Genomic DNA, 17,689 nt, shown 5'->3' on the forward strand with positions numbered 1-17,689 from the left:
CAGACGCGATCAGCTGGGAACCAGGGCGTCCTCCTGGGCTGGGCTCGCGTCACTCGTCTCAGCTCTCACACTTCCGGGATGGATTTCCGATGACAGGAGGCAGGCAGCACTGCCTGGAGTTTTATCAGGAGTCTGATCATCTGATGAGTGCAGTTAGGTAATGGGAGATCAAATTAATTAACAGACTGGGATTAAACATAACTCTACAGATTGGTCTGATATCTGTTGGACCAGTGTCTGGTAACTGACCGTACCCGGCTTAACTTTACCTGCTGCCATCTGGGTGTTATATCCAAGAGCTGTACATAATAATAATCCAAAATATCACTGCAAAAGATGATGAATATGTATTTTAACAAAGACTGGGCCTAATGGCAAATCCACATGCTTGAAATGAGGAATGTCCTTGGTAAGCCGTGAGTCTACCCCAACAGGTGCAAACAAGCGGCTGATTTAAGCTATAAGGCCGCGTCCATGGTGAGCGCGACCGTGCGCAACATGATCAAAATGCTGTGCTCCTATGAGGCAGGCCATAGATCGAGCGAGGAGAAGCGCCAGAGCTTACTATCTATGAGCAGACAAATACATTTGTCACGCGATGGCCGGGTCACGTGAGCGGCTCACCCAATGAGGGCGAACCAGCTCCGTGACATCACGGCCACGCCTCCCCATCGCGTCTACCTCTGGGCCACAAATCTCTGCAGCAACAGGCGCGCGTGACTCCATGAGCACGGTTGCATGCGTGCGCGCGCTCACCATGGACGTGGCTTTAGAGCAGACGTTGGTGCTTTCGATTAAAATTTTGGGACTGTGTTTTTTTTGTCCTACTGTATGTGGAACTGCACCATGAAGAAGCAGTCCCTATTAGGACCAACGTATACCAGTGGAAGTGACGTGGGGTTACATCTGATTGATTGATTGATTTTGCCTTTTAGTAGAAGTGTTTTTTTTAAAGTGAATTTGTCAACATGGTTAGCTGAGACTCTTATCTTCTCCAGCTATAATGTTTGTGTTAAAAAATGTGCACAGCCAGAGGCCCCCCCTTAATACTTAACCTCTAAAAGGACTAAAGCTGCTGAATATATGCTGCAAGCACAATTATTTCTTTAAGGAAGCCAATGAAATTGTTAGATTCTTTATAAAATCCCTCCGAGGGATTGCACCAGTTGACCACTTCCGCGTTTGAGGCCAGCAATGCCTTCCTGCACTGAAAGGGTTAATAAAGCAGGCAAAGCATAAAAAAAAATGTAAGTGGGACTGTACATTTGAGATGGATAGCAAATAAAAGCAAATTATACAACAGTTGTGAAAGGTGCTTGAGTTTAATATCCTTTTATTGAACTTAATTCGATGTCATGATGATTTCCCTGCTGTTTGCAGTTTCCGGGTGTCTGTCCTTGCCCTCCCTCTCTCAGGAAGTTTAGCTGTACAATTGTCAAATGCTCTATTTTCACAGCTTTCTATCGTGGCAACAAATTGCTTAAAAGTATGTTACGTGGAGATGTCTGAGCCAAGGCGAAATCGAGAGAAACTGGATACCATTACCTTCTAGCATAAATTTAACACAGGTTTAACTCAATGGACATACACTGCATGTGTTTGTTTTTTGTTTTTTCAACCTCATCTGCTATGTATCATGCTCACAGTTTCTATCCTGTATTAGTATTGATGTTTCTCAGCTGGGGAGGAGAAATTGGCTTGGTGGCGGATATAGATACTTAATTATGTTGAATGCAGGGTGTTCACTGCTAAACTCATACTTTTGGGTGGAAAACAAACCGACATGAAACAGAGCAGCATAATAACACGAGTTTTACAAGCAAAATCGTTATGCTTGTCAAGTAATGACTTAAAAAAATTATCCAGTGTACAAAGTTTAAAAAAAGCTAACATTTTGCTTAAGTTTTGATGGCATTTTATGAAAACGAAAAAGCCCCCCAAAAAACACTTGGATTTGTCCACCATCACAGGTTATCAAGCGTCTTCCATCCTCCAAGACGCAGAGAATGTGATGTGTGGATATTAAGATTCTGGGCATGCGGTTGAGCACATTAAGCGTGTCACCGTTTCATTTCTGTCCTTTAAAGGGATGCCAGAAAGCTTCGGGCTGGTGTATTAGACCATTCGCTGCTGGGTGGGGGATGTTAAGTAGTTTGTGCAGATTATCCTGAGCTTTCGGTAGAAAGCAATCTGTCCCATCAGTGGATGGAGATCATGAATTTGTCTACATGCCGTTAATTTGTAATGTTCAGTTTGCAGCTGCCTTACATCTTTACATTGCAAAACAGAGCGGGTCACATTGAATCCAAAAGAGATGAAAACACTTTCCTTGTATGGGCTGCTGTAAATGTACAATTTGAAAAACACTGGTGTTTGTTTTGGGCCTCTAGGAGAATGCAGTAATTTGACTCAAGGTGGCTACATTTATTAAACGTGGCATCTCAAAACTATAAGAACACAAAAGGAGAAATGATTTGTTTAGCAGGCCTGGTTGAACACGACATTCTTATGCAATCATGGACATCTATGTTAACTTGTTGTTCACTTGTGATCAAAGTGCCATAAGAAAACTAGTGGATAGGTCTACTGTATAGTGTCTGAACCATCATTCTCACTTACACTCCTGAGACATGATTATTAAAGTCATATTTGGGTTGTATCTATTTTTATTTGGCTTTCTGTGCACGGCGCTAACAAAATTAAAGGCATTGGCCAGTTTTACCACATGCAGTGTGAACGCAGCAGAATCACTACGCTTCACTTAGCCCGTTTCATGCTGTTATTTGGGCACTCTAAGAAAATGCATTTCAGTATGTCGTTACTACGCCATTATTTGTGTTGTCTTTTTCCAACAAAGGTTGATAGGTTTTTATTTTAATTTTATTTGAGCAGAAACATCATGTATTCCTTATCTAGTACCTCTGCTGTCTCTTGTTTGAGACCTTACCATATATTTTTTAGCAGGGGCGCTACAATAGTAAAATGGCAGTATGTAGAAAACACAGACGCATCTACAGTACGTGCATGGCTTTAGTTTACGTCCAGAACATACAAAGTGCTGTAATCTAAAATGCAATGGTTTTTAAACTGGTGCCTGAAGACATTCAAAATTCACTTCAGGCAGCTCTGTTCTACTGTCTGTGCTTCATTCAACCCTTCTTGGCACGGTGAAGCATCTCATAGGTACATTGAATAGGGTTAAAAAGTGCTACTTTGCAACACTGACGCACTGTTTTCTATCAAAGGGTAAACCAAATGTTGTAGCCATACAAATTAACACTTGCTTTTACCTCTCGAAGTAAAAAAAAAAAAAATATTAAAGACCTAAAGCCCATATTACAGGAGGATTAACAACGAAGACCTTTTAATGCCTAATTCTATTTCTTTAGCCAGCAAAAAATAAATATATAGGAAATTCACATCAGAGCAACTACTGGAGAAAAGAGGCAAAAGACAATGGAAAAAAAACAAAACACCTTGGTGTGCCTAAGCATTTGAAGAGACACAGCTGTCACTCACAGGAGACATGAATTTGCAATGTAGGGATCCTATTTCTGCAAACATACAGTAGTGATGTAGTATACATGGTTAAAGGGCAATACGTGAAGGATGCTGCATTGGTGAAACAGAACAGCTATCATTAACAATGTACTATATCTCCACAGGCTTACAGTACCATCAAACACTAGAATGGATCTCCAATGGGAGAACATTTTCTTAGGGAAGATCACTGATATCACAGCAAAGATACAAACAGAAAAATTAGGGGGTGGAGGGGGGGGGGGGGGGAGAAACACAAGAAGCCAGACATTTTAATTAAAAACTATTAAATAATATTGGATACTGAACAGACGTGGGATTTATTTTCATGTTACTGAACATTATGATTAACATTTAACACCGACTATTCATTGTACACATTCTCACTCCCCCTCTCCTCCAGATAACTGCTTAATTGTACCAGTGTCAAATAAATACAATGTTATTGATTTGTGGGTTTGTATGAGTGTTTCCAGCAAAATGTTAAACGCATTGACGGTTTTTTTCTAGGTCTTACCAGATGAAGGGAGAAAAAAAAAATGCTGATGCATTTCCCTCTGTATTGTTTTGTAGGTTAAACATTAGACTACCAGATGTGGGAAGATGTTGACCATGGAGAAAGGAGTTGTGGAGGAATGGTTATCCGAGTTTAAGGTAATGCATTGCCCTAAGTATGCACGTGACCAAGGTATTCTAGCCTGGTAAGCTGTGATGTTCCGTGATGTAGCATGCCACCATTAATATAGATATAGATATACAGCTCAACCCCCTTATAACGCTGTGCTTGGGGTCCAAAGAATCACATCGAGCTATAAGCGGATCACGTTATACATAATGTAAAATTGTATGCATTGTACAATAAAGTATTTAAGATACCAATAATCGTGTTGTAAAGTATTCATAAATACAAAAATTGGGAGCCACGCTTGCATCGCGTTATAAGCAGATTCGTGTTGTGATGGTTCGTGTTATAACTGGGTTGAGCTGTATATAAATATATCATCTCTTGATACGGTTGGGTATTTGGTGATGTGCACAGGATACGTCTCTATGCATCCGTATTTGCAGTCACCGAGTTCAGGAACATGCAGTGAACTCCCTGCTTCTTATTAACGGAATTTTAAAGCCACACTTTGCGTTTGGGAACGAAAGAAGATTGCACTTTTTTATAATGCAAACAATGTGCTTTTCATACATGCCTTTTCGCTTTAGTATACAAATATGTAGATCACAAACAAGGGCACTTCCCAGTTCTGTGACGTTAAAATAAAAATAAAAAATTGTTCGCAGGTACTTGTGCATATTACAAATTTTTACATGGAATAGCCTTCAAATTTGCTCAAATGTGAGTGAGAAGGAAAAAATATATATATATTTCAGCATAGAGCCCACAATTCAGTCTGGGACGATTAGTCTGAAAGGCTTTCTATTTTAAATGGTCATTTATTGTGCAGTTGAGGGGGTAATGATTTGTTCTTCTAGCAATGGCATTTTAAAGAAAAGATTGCTTTGTTTGTTTTATCATACTTTGATTTCAGACGCTGCCCGAGGCATCCATTACAAATTACGCTTCCAGTCTGAAAGAGAAGCATTCTCTAGTATCGGCTTTGTATGACGTAATCCAGGAGCCTCAGAGCGAGGTAGGCACACACGAACTATGGCATTTTGACAAGCCGCAGGCATGGCACTTGTTAAACTTGAATATACAATTAAAGCTACCGTACCTTTTTTAATAAAAATATATATTCTCTCCCCCCCTCCAGTAGGAAGCAGGTCGTCTCTGGAGCTGAACCATGTTAATTTTAGCTCTGGGGACGCCCTGCTCCCTGAGATGCTAACCTCAGGAGGTGCCCGGGTCTTTCCTGCTCCCTGAGATGCTAACCTCAGGAGGTGCCCGGGTCTTTCCTGCTTCCTGAGATGCTAACCTCAGGAGGTGCCCGGGTCTTTCCTGCTCCCTGAGATGCTAACCTCAGGAGGTGCCCGGGTCTTTCTTGCTCCCTGAGATGCTAACCTCAGGAGGTGCCCGGCTCTTTCCTGCTTCCTGAGATGCGCACCACAGGAGGTGCCCGGGTCTTTCCTGCTCCCTGAGATGCTTACCTCAGGAGGTGCCCGGCTCTTTCCTGCTTCCTGAGATGCGCACCTCAGGAGGTGCCCGGGTCTTTCCTGCTCCCTGAGATGCTAACCTCAGGAGGCGCCCCGGGTCTTTCCTGCTCCCTGAGATGCTTACCTCAGGAGGTGCCCGGGTCTTTCCTGCTCCCTGAGACGCTTACCTCAGGAGGCGCCCCGGGTCTTTCCTGCTCCCTGAGATGCTTACCTCAGGAGGTGCCCGGGTCTTTCCTGCTTCCTGAGATACTAACCTCAGGAGGTGCCCGGGTCTTTCCTGCTCCCTGAGATGCGCACCTCAGGAGGTGCCCCGGGTCTTTCCTGCTCCCTGAGATGCTAACCTCAGGAGGTGCCCGGGTCTTTCCTGCTCCCTGAGATGCTTACCTCAGGAGGTGCCCGAGTCTTTCCTGCTTCCTGAGATGCGCACCTCAGGAGGTGCCCCGGGTCTTTCCTGCTCCCTGAGATGCTTACCTCAGGAGGTGCCCGGGTCTTTCCTGCTCCCTGAGATGCTTACCTCAGGAGGTGCCCGGGTCTTTCCTGCTCCCTGAGATGCTTACCTCAGGAGGTGCCCGCGTCTTTCCTGCTCCCTGAGATGCTTACCTCAGGAGGTGCCCGGGTCTTTCCTGCTCCCTGAGATGCTAACCTCAGGAGGTGCCCGGGTCTTTCCTGCTCCCTGAGATGCTTACCTCAGGAGGTGCCCGGGTCTTTCCTGCTCCCTGAGATACTAACCTCAGGAGGTGCCCGGGTCTTTCCTGCTCCCTGAGATGCTTACCTCAGGAGGTGCCCGCGTCTTTCCTGCTCCCTGAGATGCTTACCTCAGGAGGTGCCCGGGTCTTTCCTGCTCCCTGAGATGCTAACCTCAGGAGGTGCCCGGGTCTTTCCTGCTCCCTGAGATGCTTACCTCAGGAGGTGCCCGGGTCTTTCCTGCTCCCTGAGATACTAACCTCAGGAGGTGCCCGGGTCTTTCCTGCTCCCCGAGATGCTAACCTCAGGAGGTGCCCGGGTCTTTCCTGCTCCCTGAGATGCTAACCTCAGGAAGTGCCCGGGTCTTTCCTGCTTCCTGAGATGCGCACCTCAGGAGGTGCCCGGCTCTTTCCTGCTCCCTGAGATGCTTACCTCAGGAGGTGCCCCGGCTTTTTCCTGCTCCCTGAGATGCTAACCTCAGGAGGTGCCCCGGCTCTTTCCTGCTCCCTGAGATACTTGCCTCAGGAGGTGCCGACTCTTTCCTGCTCCCTGAGATGCTAACCTCAGGAGGTGCCCGTGTCTTTCCTGCTCCCTGAGATGCTAACCTCAGGAGGTGCCGGCTCTTTCCTGCTCCCTGAGATGCTAACCTCAGGAGGTGCCCGGGTCTTTCTTGCTCCCTGAGATACTAACCTCAGGAGGTGCCAGGTCTTTCCTGCTCCCTGAGACGCTTACCTCAGGAGGTGCCCGGGTCTTTCCTGCTCCCTGAGATGCTAACCTCAGGAGGTGCCCGGGTCTATCCTGCTCCCTGAGATGCTAACCTCAGGAGGTGCCCGGGTCTTTCCTGCTCCCTGAGATGCTAACCTCAGGAGGTGCCCCGAGTCTTTCCTGCTACCTGAGATACTTACCTCAGGAGGTGCCCGTGGCCTTTCCTGCGAGTTTAAAGGTCGGGCTGGCCAATAGGAAGCCACGAGGAATGACGTTGCAGCTTTCTATTGGCCCGCTAGACCTTCAAACCGACTTATTGGGTGCCCAACTCGAGCTGCTACCGGAAGCACCTTCCGAGGGAAGTGTCTCAGGCAGCAGAGGGTCCCAGGAGGCAACGCTTCTTTAAGTGCTGGAATGTATGCGCTCTTCGTATAGACTGTTATAGCCATTGACGGTGTGTATAAAGATCAGAGGAATTTGCAGTACAAGCTTTGAGCGCTATTATTTTATATAATGCATATTCGCGCACACCCCTGATTCTGAGCGGAAGATGCCCAAGCAGCCGATACTCCTGGCAGTCCACTTCTGCACCCGCTGTGTAACTGCAGCTGTGATCTGAGGAGTGGAGACACATCAAAATGCAGAATCACAGCAGGGACGGGGGCTGCATAGAATGCGGAGGTGCACTGGTAGGGGATGCAGAGCGCAGACCATGAAGTGGTGGGCTAATGGGAAAAGATAGTGGGTGCAGAAGAGAAGAGGGAGCAGTGTGCTGCAGAAAGGAGAAACTGCGTAAGGTGGTGAAATTGAAGAGGGAGTGCAGTGAGACGCACAGGGAGAAGATAGTAGCAGAATACATGGCTGGGGAACAGGGGGGTGTCGGGGGCGCGAGAAGCAGAGTGCAGGGATGAGGGGGGGGGGATTGTAGTGCAGTGCATGGGAAGTGGGGAGAGCAGTGAAGGGGTGTGGCTAGGTCCAAAAGGGCATTTTTTTGGGACATGATTTTAGATCTAATGTCAGTTTCTTTGTCCCTGACATCAAAGTTAAATTGTAATAATCACATTGAGGCAGGAGCTCGTTGTACTTGTAAAATGTAAGGTCAAGCTCTGTGTACAGTGATACTGTATGCAGAAATAGGCTAACTTACATTGTTTGACTCTTAGATTTTAACTGCGTATCCATTTAAAAAATAACTTGTTTAGCTTTATTTTTTGCACATCTAATTGCCCAAGATTTCAACGTAACCGTGGCCAGGCTTCAACCCAATTATGTCCTCTAATCTCTGGATCACAGACAAATAGTTTGCCCAAGTCCCTAATAAAGCTTGCTTTTTAAATGTTTAAATGTTATTATGTTATATGTAATACTGTACATTTAAATGTTTATCTACACCCAAGAGTCTAGGCCTCGTCTGTAAGATTACCATGGTAACCAACGGCATGGGGTCAGACATTTTTTTAAACCATGCGCTGCTTACACTTGTAGTTACACTTTCTGGAACATATGAAAACAATGCTGTGATTGAGAGAGGGAGAATGGGCACCAAGTGACGTGATTTATAAAATGTTTATTTTATTGAAAGACGAGTAGGTGGAAATGGTGCTTTAAATCTGTTCTGCAGCCTAGCAACCCACCCAGCCAGCCTTTATTTGCCATTTACTTGCATCATGAACACACTGTTTATTCCGAGGAGCTTGCTTTTAAAGCATAATTTAAAGGGATTTTTTTAACACCTTTTCTGCCAGAAGGACAAACACGTTTCTTCTGACAAATAAGAAATCTTGTCAACATGATCATGCTACAGCAGTTTCTGCCCTGTTGTAAATGTGACACCAGCCCTGTGACCTTGAGCATTTCACTTGATCTCGTTATCCATTTGGTACCATTAAATATAGATTCTAATTTCTGCAGCCAGATTTTTTTTTTTTACTGTATTACTATGTGCTAGCAACACGTGACCGTGTCACTATTATCAACTATTGATTTTTCCAGGCATGCTTATTCATTTGTTGCTGAAGCTGTAAAATAGGTGTTTGCTTCTTAGACCCGAGATGATGGCTTTGTGTCTTTGCAGTTGCTGGAGCCTGTCTGTCACCAACTCTTTGAGTTCTATCGCAGCAGAGAGCAGCGCCTGCGGCAGTTCACGCTTCAGTTCCTGCCGGAGCTCATATGGTGCTACCTGGCATTGTCCTCCAGCAGGAACCTGCAGAGCAGCGGGTGCATCGAGGCGCTCCTCCTCAGTGTCTACAATTTGGTTGGTATTTTAGAAGCCACACTTTTTTTTTTTTTTTTTCTTTGAATGGGAGGGGGAGGATTTAACCCCTTTTCTACCAGAAACACCAGGGAACATCAGAAACATTTGGTTGTATTGCATTGTATGTCTTTATATAGCTCCATTAATGTAAATAGCGCTTCACAGTTGTAATACACGGGGTAATCAAATAACAGATAATATAAATAGGTCATGGGATTAAGTGCTTCAGACATAAAAGTGAAAAAGAGAAAGATCCAGCGCTCCACGGATTTTGCAAAAATGTTCAATTTTATTGCGCCATACACAACGACCGTTTCAACCTCATGCCTTTTCACTTGAAAAAGACCTACTAAGGTCGAAACGGTCGTTGTGTATGGCGCAATAAAATTGAACATTTTTGCAAAATCCGTGGAGCGCTGAATCTCTCTCTTTTTCATAGTCTAAGTGGATGTTTGACAGGTATCCTTGAACCAGCAGCACCGGTAATACCTTTTTGTTTAAATATTTAAGGTGTGCAGCATTTCACTGTTTATCAGACATAAAAGTAACATTAAGGAAGAGGAGTCCCTGCTCCGAGGAGCTTACAATCTAATTGGTTGGTAGGGAGAACGTACAGAGACGGTAGGAGGGCATTCTGGTAAGTGCATCTGCAGGGGGCCAAGCTTTATGTATCATGGTATTATCCACAGTGCTACTCATATGCTTCTTTAAGCAAGTGGGTCTTAAAGGTGGATAGAGAGGGTGATAGTCGGGTGTTGAGGGGAAGGGCATTCCAGAGGTGTGGGGCAGTCAGTGAGAGGTTTAAGGCGGGAGAGGGCTTTAGATACAAAGGGGTTAGAGAGAAGATAACCTTGAACGCAAGTCGGGATGGTATGAGAAATTAGGGCTGAGATGTATGGAGGAGCAGAAGAGTGTAAAGCTTTAAATGTTGTGGAGTTCAATGTTTTTCCTTTTGAATGGCAATTTTAATACCTCCACTGCCAAGGGTTTTGCTGAAATCGGTATGTAGGAGCGTAACAGAAGGGAAAAGAATACTTTTTTTTTTTTTTTGTCTTGCATGAGATGTTATTAACTTAAATAAATTTGACACTGATTCTGCCGTCCCCTTGGAGGACATTTATTCCTCTTTGTGTTGCTTGGGGGTAATAATATTCCTTCGTTTCACTGGAGATGTGATGCCTCGCATCTCCAGAGCCTTATTTCAGATGCAAAGCATGCTGGTTCAGAGGCAAGCGCGACTGCTTCAGTGATGTGCCTACAGTCTCAATTTATTCCATTATGTCCGTTCGGACAATCCAACGAATATTGACGCTGATTTGCTGTCCAACTTTATTTGCGATCAGCCGCCTGTTTTTAACCCGAACTAATTAATGACTGCATCTCTACTGTAGTTTCAGTAGTTGGATATTTTTCTACTTCATGATTTATTGGTATATAGAAAATAAAAGTTGGAAGGAGAAAAATACCTTACAATATTGGTAAATGTGCAAGACTTGAGGCTTCTAAAACAACACATCACATTATCTTAAATCATAAATAATATTAAATCTTTATCTATCCCCTTTCTTTATCTTTTCTATGTTAAAAAAATAAAAATAATTTGAAATTAAAAGAATCCAAAGAGATTTATATATTGATATGCAACATACAGAAAATAGTAAACGAAGAATTGTTATGAAGATAATTGTTTTTACTACGATAGCTGTATAAATATTGTTCCGGTATCAAAATGTTACATGTAAGTAAGATGCTAATTTATTTAAGTAAAATAATAATAAAAAAAATATTGAAACAAAATCAAACACCACATAAATTACAACCATTTTTGTGGTATTGCCCTTTAACTTTTCATGCTGTCCCTTCACTTTTCACTTCAAGGAAATCATGGTTTGTGGATAATATTTCAACGAGAAACTGAAAGCCGATAGAAAAGAAAAGTAGGTAAATAACATGGAAGCCGGAGCCCAATGAGCACAGAGCCTCCTAGAGATGTAGCTGACGTTATTGCACCTGTTTTTGCACCTGTTTTTGCACCTGATTTTGCACCTGTTTTTGCACCTGTTTTTGCACCTGTTTTTGCACCTGTTTTTGCACCTGTTTTTGCACCTGTTTTTGCACCTGTTTTTGCACCTGTTTTTGCACCTGTTTTTGCACCTGTTATTGCACCTGTTATTGCACCTATTATGGTGCGGTTTGGTGTTACCATAGTCGTGAGTTTTACTGGGCGATTTTGTGTTACAGGGCGATTTGCAATGCAAGTCAATGGAGCCGCGAGTTGCCAAATCACATGATTAGCATACTGCAACGCACCAATTTGTGGCTTAACACACGATAAGGGGCGCAGTAACGTCCGCTACATCTGTGCTCCAGTGATTCCACATTGCTGCGCATCTACTATACTGTGTCTGCAGTACAACTTGTTATATTATGATCATTTGTAATCTGGATCGTTGCGAATTTCCCAATCTTTCCTATGCTGCTGTACTGTCCAACGTCAGGAAATGCAAAAAGGAAAACTTTTCAGCATTTGTTGGCCAAGCCGTGCCGATCACATCAACCTTGCGTTGATTTAGGCCTGTTCTATTTAGAAGACTGGATACCGTACGTTCCTAAAAATACTATACCCTATTGCATAGGGTGCACAATCTTTCCCCGCTGTGCCCCCCTGCCTGCTTCCCTTCCTGCTCGCACCGCCCCCTCCCTTACCTTGTCTCCAGCATAAAAGGACGCCACAGGGTCACGTGACCCCCACAGCGTAATTTGACGCCATGGCAACGTGACACCGAAGACAAGGTAAGGATAGTTGCAGAGACCTCACGCAATCCCCACGGCATTAATTTAAATGCCCTTGTGAAGAGTGCGTGGCCTCTGCGACTGCCGCGCCCGCCCTGAAAAATCTTGCGCCCCCCCAGTTTCTGCACCTCTACCATGTTGTATCCTATATCTCCATGTGTTCATCTGCTGAGATTGCACATTATCTATTTGCAGTCAAGAATATGGTTTTTGGATTACTATTTCAGAGATGAGATGCCATTTTGCATGAACAGACCGTGAGCACAGAAGTGTACCTCCTAGCATCCATGCTAGGAGAAGTGCGTCAAGTACTTGAAATTGGTAGATATACCACACTTGGAAACAATTAGCTTTACAGCTGAAGTTCATTTTAATATTGGAGCTGTAAGCAGTGTTGGCCATGGCTACCAACTTCCTCTAAATGTTTAAAGCCTGAGTATATTTGGAGAACCGAAATAAAAACAAACAGCATAATGATGGCCATAGTGCGGTTCCCTTTTTTCTTTGTAACCTGCATCAAGTACAGGTTCACAAAATATAAATGCCTTCAGACACTTCCTAAAAGTTTTAGATCTGCTAAACGTGTTCATACTGACGCAGCGTCTGTCACCGTGAGCCTATGGCAACGATAAGTATCACCTGTTTAAATGAGTTGTTTGATACCATTGGCAGTATAGGGGTTACATTTTAATTCTCACTGTGATTTGCTATCGTCCTATACTGGTTGTTCCATGTGCACCTGCATGAACTGAAGAAAGGTAGCTAAAACATGTCGCTTTTTCCTCCGCAATATTACAAAGATACGCCATTTCCTCTGTTGCTCCACTGCTAAAACTCTGACAAAACTTATTCTCTCCCGTCTCGATTACTGTAACCTCCTGCTGTCCGGCCTTCCTGCCTCTCACCTGTCTCCCCTACAATCTATCCTAAACGCTGCTGCCAGAATGACTCTACTCTTTCCTAAATCTGTCTCACCGTCTCCCCTGCTGAAATCCCTCTCCTGGCTTAATATCAAATTCCGTATCGCACACAATTCTCCTCACTTTTAAAGCTTTACACTCTTCTGCTCCTCCTTACATCTCAGCCCTAATTTCTCGCTATGCACCATCCCGACTCTTGGGCTCTGTTCAAGGATGTCTTCTCTCTACCCCCTTTGTATCCAAAACCTTTCCCACTGACTGCCATACACCTCTGGAATGCCCTTCCCCTCAATACCCGACTAGCACCCTCTCTATCCACCTTTATGACCCACCTTAAAACACACCTGCTTAACGAAGCATACGAGTAGCTCCGTGGCTGATACTTTACACCTCCTTCATAAACCTTGCCCCCCTGCAGATTCACTTACCAGAACACCCCCCTACTGTCTCTGTACGGTCCTCCTACTTACCAGTTAGAGTGTGAGCTCTTTGAGGCAGGGACTCCTCTCCCTAAATGTCACATTTTATGTCTGAAGCACTTCTTCCCATTTATGTGTTATTTGTATTGTTTGTAATTGATATGATTGTCACGGGTATTACTGCTGTGAAGCGCTGTGTACATTAATGGCGCAGATATAAATAAATAAATATATCCATCCATCCATGAATGGGGTTGCAGGCCCTTAATCCGCACGTGAGGTTATTGATACCATTTACAGGACATTGTTCCTAATGCTGTGAATCTGTTCCTGGGCATTAAGCAGATTTGAGTCCCACTCATTGGCATTGAGCTGAATGGGCTGGAAAGCAGCTCCACAGGATATTGAATAAGGGTCTTGGGTGGTCCAAATATATTTATACTGTGTATTTGGGAAATACTGTAGTCACTACTTTTCCACCTCCATCTCATACTTCCTTTCTACTACTGTTTTAGAGAATGGTAGATTAAAAACTGGCTCCCATAAAAAAAAAAGGCCCTGTTTGGGAATGCATCTAAGAATTTTACCCTGATAACCAAATTGTAAAAGAAATGCAAAATATTGAAATAATGTAAAATTGTTAATGTTTACAAGAAAATTCCTTTTTTGTGAATCTATTAAAGTGTGTGTGTGTGTGTGTGTGTGTGTGCGTGCGTGCGTGCGTGCGTGCGTCCGTCCGTCCGTCCGTCCGTCCGTCCCATTGATCTGTTCTCCCGTGACCGATCAGGGAAGATCCTGCTTCCCAGTTCATGCAATATGGCTGCCTATATCAAAAGGGTAAGTGGTGTGGCTTCCTAAACTGTTACTATAGACAACCCAAGGAAGCTTAATAGATTAAAAATCATTGCAAGGACATGAAGAAGGGGGTAGGGGGGTTTGAGTGAGGGAAATGTATTATCTAATGCACAACTGGTTTTATATCTTTTGTTAAAACATGATTTTACATGAAATGCTGCTTGAACTCCAATTTCTAAATTGCTTTATATCGGCTTTAAATAACTTAACTGTATTGATAATCTGATGGTTGCCTCTGAAATTGGATCACATACGGAGGTATTCCTGGTGGAAGGGAAAAGGCGTGGAAGCACTGTGCTATCTGTAATGTGTGTGATCCCACGCAGCGCTGCAGTGCATTTCTCTGCATGGTTTGGTCTGCGGATGCTTTTTATGTCTCTGGAATAGTGTTTCCATGAGTCACATCTCCATTTACATGTTGGAAGAATTTCGTGGCCTGTGTCACAGCTCTATCTGCATACAAGGCTTGTGCACAGAATTCCTTGGTGTCCACCAGATCGATTTTAATCAATATCTTTTCCTTAAGTTGTTGGACTTGTTTGTTTTTTTGCAGGTGAGGTTAAATGCAATTTGTCATGCAACCTAATCTAAAAAGTGGGCCACAGGATGAAAGCTAAATGGCATGGACATGCTACACCAAGCGATCACGTGGTTAAGTGCCGGTAGACTGGTGCTACTTTGGTGCCTCCTGGTCTTCCAGCATGCAATGGGTTGGATCGTAAAAAAAGATAAAAATATATGTTCTTGTTTTTAATGGGGGGGGGGTCTATTTGCTGAAGTCTCCTGGCTGCAAAGCTGGGGTAGAGTTTGTACATAAATCACGTAGTTCAAGGAGCAGGAATCCTACTGAAAGCAAAAAAAAAAAAGTTTTCAATTTGATAAATCTGGTGCAATTCTTTTGCACTGGATTTCCCCCAGTTTTTGCAATCGGAAGGCTTTAGTAAGTAACCCTGCAAATATTAAGCGTATACCAATCCCAGCTGGCTATTGCAAAGCAATGCGTTGGTGACCTGGAAGGTGTTCACCTGTTTCACTGCCAGGACAAGCAATGCTTGCAGAGAGGGATAAGTGCAGTTGTGTACAAGGCTGCGGACTAGCTCTCTTTCTAATCATTATAGCATCAGTGGAAGTCGGCAAGGAAGCTGCATCCCTGCAGTTCTCATTGAAGAGCTGCCAATTTAAAGACTAAAAATAAACATATAAAAATATTTGTATTTTTTTTTTTTTTGCACCTCAGGAAATAATGGATGAACATGGACACAGCAAGGTGTTGTCCTTTACAATCCCATCCTTGTCAAAGCCCTCCGTGTACCATGAGGTAGGAATTTCTTTAAGAGCCTTCAAAATGCTTGGTGTGGCTTTGGGTGTCTCCTCATTGGGGATAGATTGTAAAACGTTTTACAATCTGTGTCAATTCGTGAAGGAAGCCTAAAATAGGACGTGTGTGTGTGTGTGTGTGTGTGTGTGGAGACCCCTTTTGTTTTTCATCATAACTTCTATATTTCTCGATTCGTCCCCATGAAAATGTGCACAATGTAGACAATCAACTGATAACTAAATTAATGTCGCTGTATTGCGCCTCGACAGCTACCAGATACACTGTGGTAGGTTTATATTCATTAAACAAGAAATAGGAGTTTTTCCTTTGTAGCTCGTAAATGTGTTGGACTGTTAATCTAATCTGAAACACAAAAATTACCTTAAAATTTGAGTTCAGTGTGTGTTCAAAATGTCCTTCTCCTGAAACTCACGCCCGAAGATGAGAGCGCCACTTTCTGATAATCAATAACGCATTGATCCAGCTGCTCCCACTCCTGAACGATATTGTTTTACAAATTAGTCTTTTCAGTCCTCCAAGCGACCGTCCTTTATCAGGAAACATTTTATGTAAGCGTTTTGGACCATAATTCTTGCTCTGTCGCGAGCATTTTATAATGTGCTTATCTTCTTCGCTAAACGCCATTTTGTAACTACGTACTTGATGAGGTCATCACGCCATCACAAATGCCACAGAATATTTAGTAGATTAGCAAATGATTCATAAATGTAGTAATCTACTGTGACAGATCTCTAATTGCTCACATTTTCCTGAAAACATAGTGATTTTTCTGCAAGATATGACAAAATAAAAGGCAGTCCTGTTTCTACGTGTGTATTCCACTCCTCTTGAGGCCCCACAGCGAGCGAAACATTGAGTAGATTATAATGAACCTTGCCGTGCCTCCCCAGACTATTTTATCTGTATGTATAGTAATACCTAAGTACAGTAATGCACTTTTGCCATTTTAAGCCCTGGTGTGCTTGCTAATACTTTCTGTTATATATCTGTCTCTGCCTAGATAGAAATATCACTCATTTATTTTGATGGTAATCTTCAAAGGGGTTAAAATATTCTCATTTATTTTTTGGGGGCCGCAGCTGCTTTTAGTTTGACTAATGCCTCCTCCGCCTAATCAGAAACTAGCTGGTGATAAGCAGCTTACTGGTACATGTAAGCATGATGCACAGGAACTAGAATACCATGAGCACTTCATTCTGATAGCATTGCATTTCTTTTGTAGTTAATTTGTGTATGCAGTACAAGGTGAACTAGTTCTCCTAGCCCAAACAATGACTCCCTCCTCCCTAAGGGATAAAACAATGGGAGTCACCAGTGGTAATGTATTGCTCTTTCCAATCCAGCTACCAAATGGCTCTCCGGACGCTGATGGATGTACTCGCATTAGTAAGAGCTGGGGGCCACGTGCAGTTTTTCACTTGTATTCATTAACTGCAGGATTAAGAAACCTCCATGTGGTCTATGAGCAAATATTAACCCTTTTACTGCCAAACGGTCCTGCAGCGCGTTGCTTTGCATTATATTGCAGGTCCCTCTGGCAATGAAGGTTTTTGCCCAAATAAGTGGGCAATGAGTGTTAGTTTTCTGACATGTTTTGGTGTAAGAGAGGAGGCGTTTTGTAGTTTTACTGCTTGTGGGTATATTCTGATGTCGAGAACCGTTCTCTCCAGCCGTGCAGCATCGGACCCATGGCACTTACAGAGGGCGCGTTATCGCAGCATGGTCTGACCAGGGTTGTGTACAGCGGACCTCACCCTCAGAGAGAGATGTTAACAGCCCAAAACAGGTACCATTTTAGTATATTTTGTGGGAGATGTTAGTAATCAACTAAAGAAATAACTCGACGCTCAACCTAATACGCAGTAAAATAGAAGCTAAGGTGCAAGGGTTGTACACATATACAACACAACAAGTTAACTCCAGGTTTGCAGAAGAACCCAGGTAACAGTACTCAAAACATCTGTATCTGCTGAAATAGCCTGGGACACCAATTGTCCCTCTAGGTGGAGTATATTAACCCCTACCCAACATTGGTATCCCAGGCTATTTCAGCAGATACAGATGTTAGTAATGTATT

General features: G+C 43.5%; 1 protein-coding gene across 4 annotated transcripts in view; it reads left to right on the forward strand.

The window, feature by feature from the left end:
• The window catches only part of HYCC1 (hyccin PI4KA lipid kinase complex subunit 1), an 89,928-nt gene that overhangs the window by 38,899 nt on the left and 33,340 nt on the right, over positions 1-17,689 (forward strand). For all 4 annotated transcript variants that reach the window (XM_075587138.1, XM_075587139.1, XM_075587137.1 and 1 more), the window contains 5 exons: positions 4,114-4,194; positions 5,079-5,180; positions 9,107-9,286; positions 15,511-15,591; positions 17,283-17,398. In XM_075587138.1, the coding sequence (XP_075443253.1) occupies positions 4,144-4,194; positions 5,079-5,180; positions 9,107-9,286; positions 15,511-15,591; positions 17,283-17,398 (530 nt within the window). In that variant the 5' untranslated portion in view covers positions 4,114-4,143. The remainder of the gene's footprint in view (positions 1-4,113; positions 4,195-5,078; positions 5,181-9,106; positions 9,287-15,510; positions 15,592-17,282; positions 17,399-17,689) is intronic.

Source organism: Ascaphus truei, chromosome 2, assembly GCF_040206685.1.
Source record: "Ascaphus truei isolate aAscTru1 chromosome 2, aAscTru1.hap1, whole genome shotgun sequence".
NCBI lineage: Eukaryota > Metazoa > Chordata > Amphibia > Anura > Ascaphidae > Ascaphus > Ascaphus truei.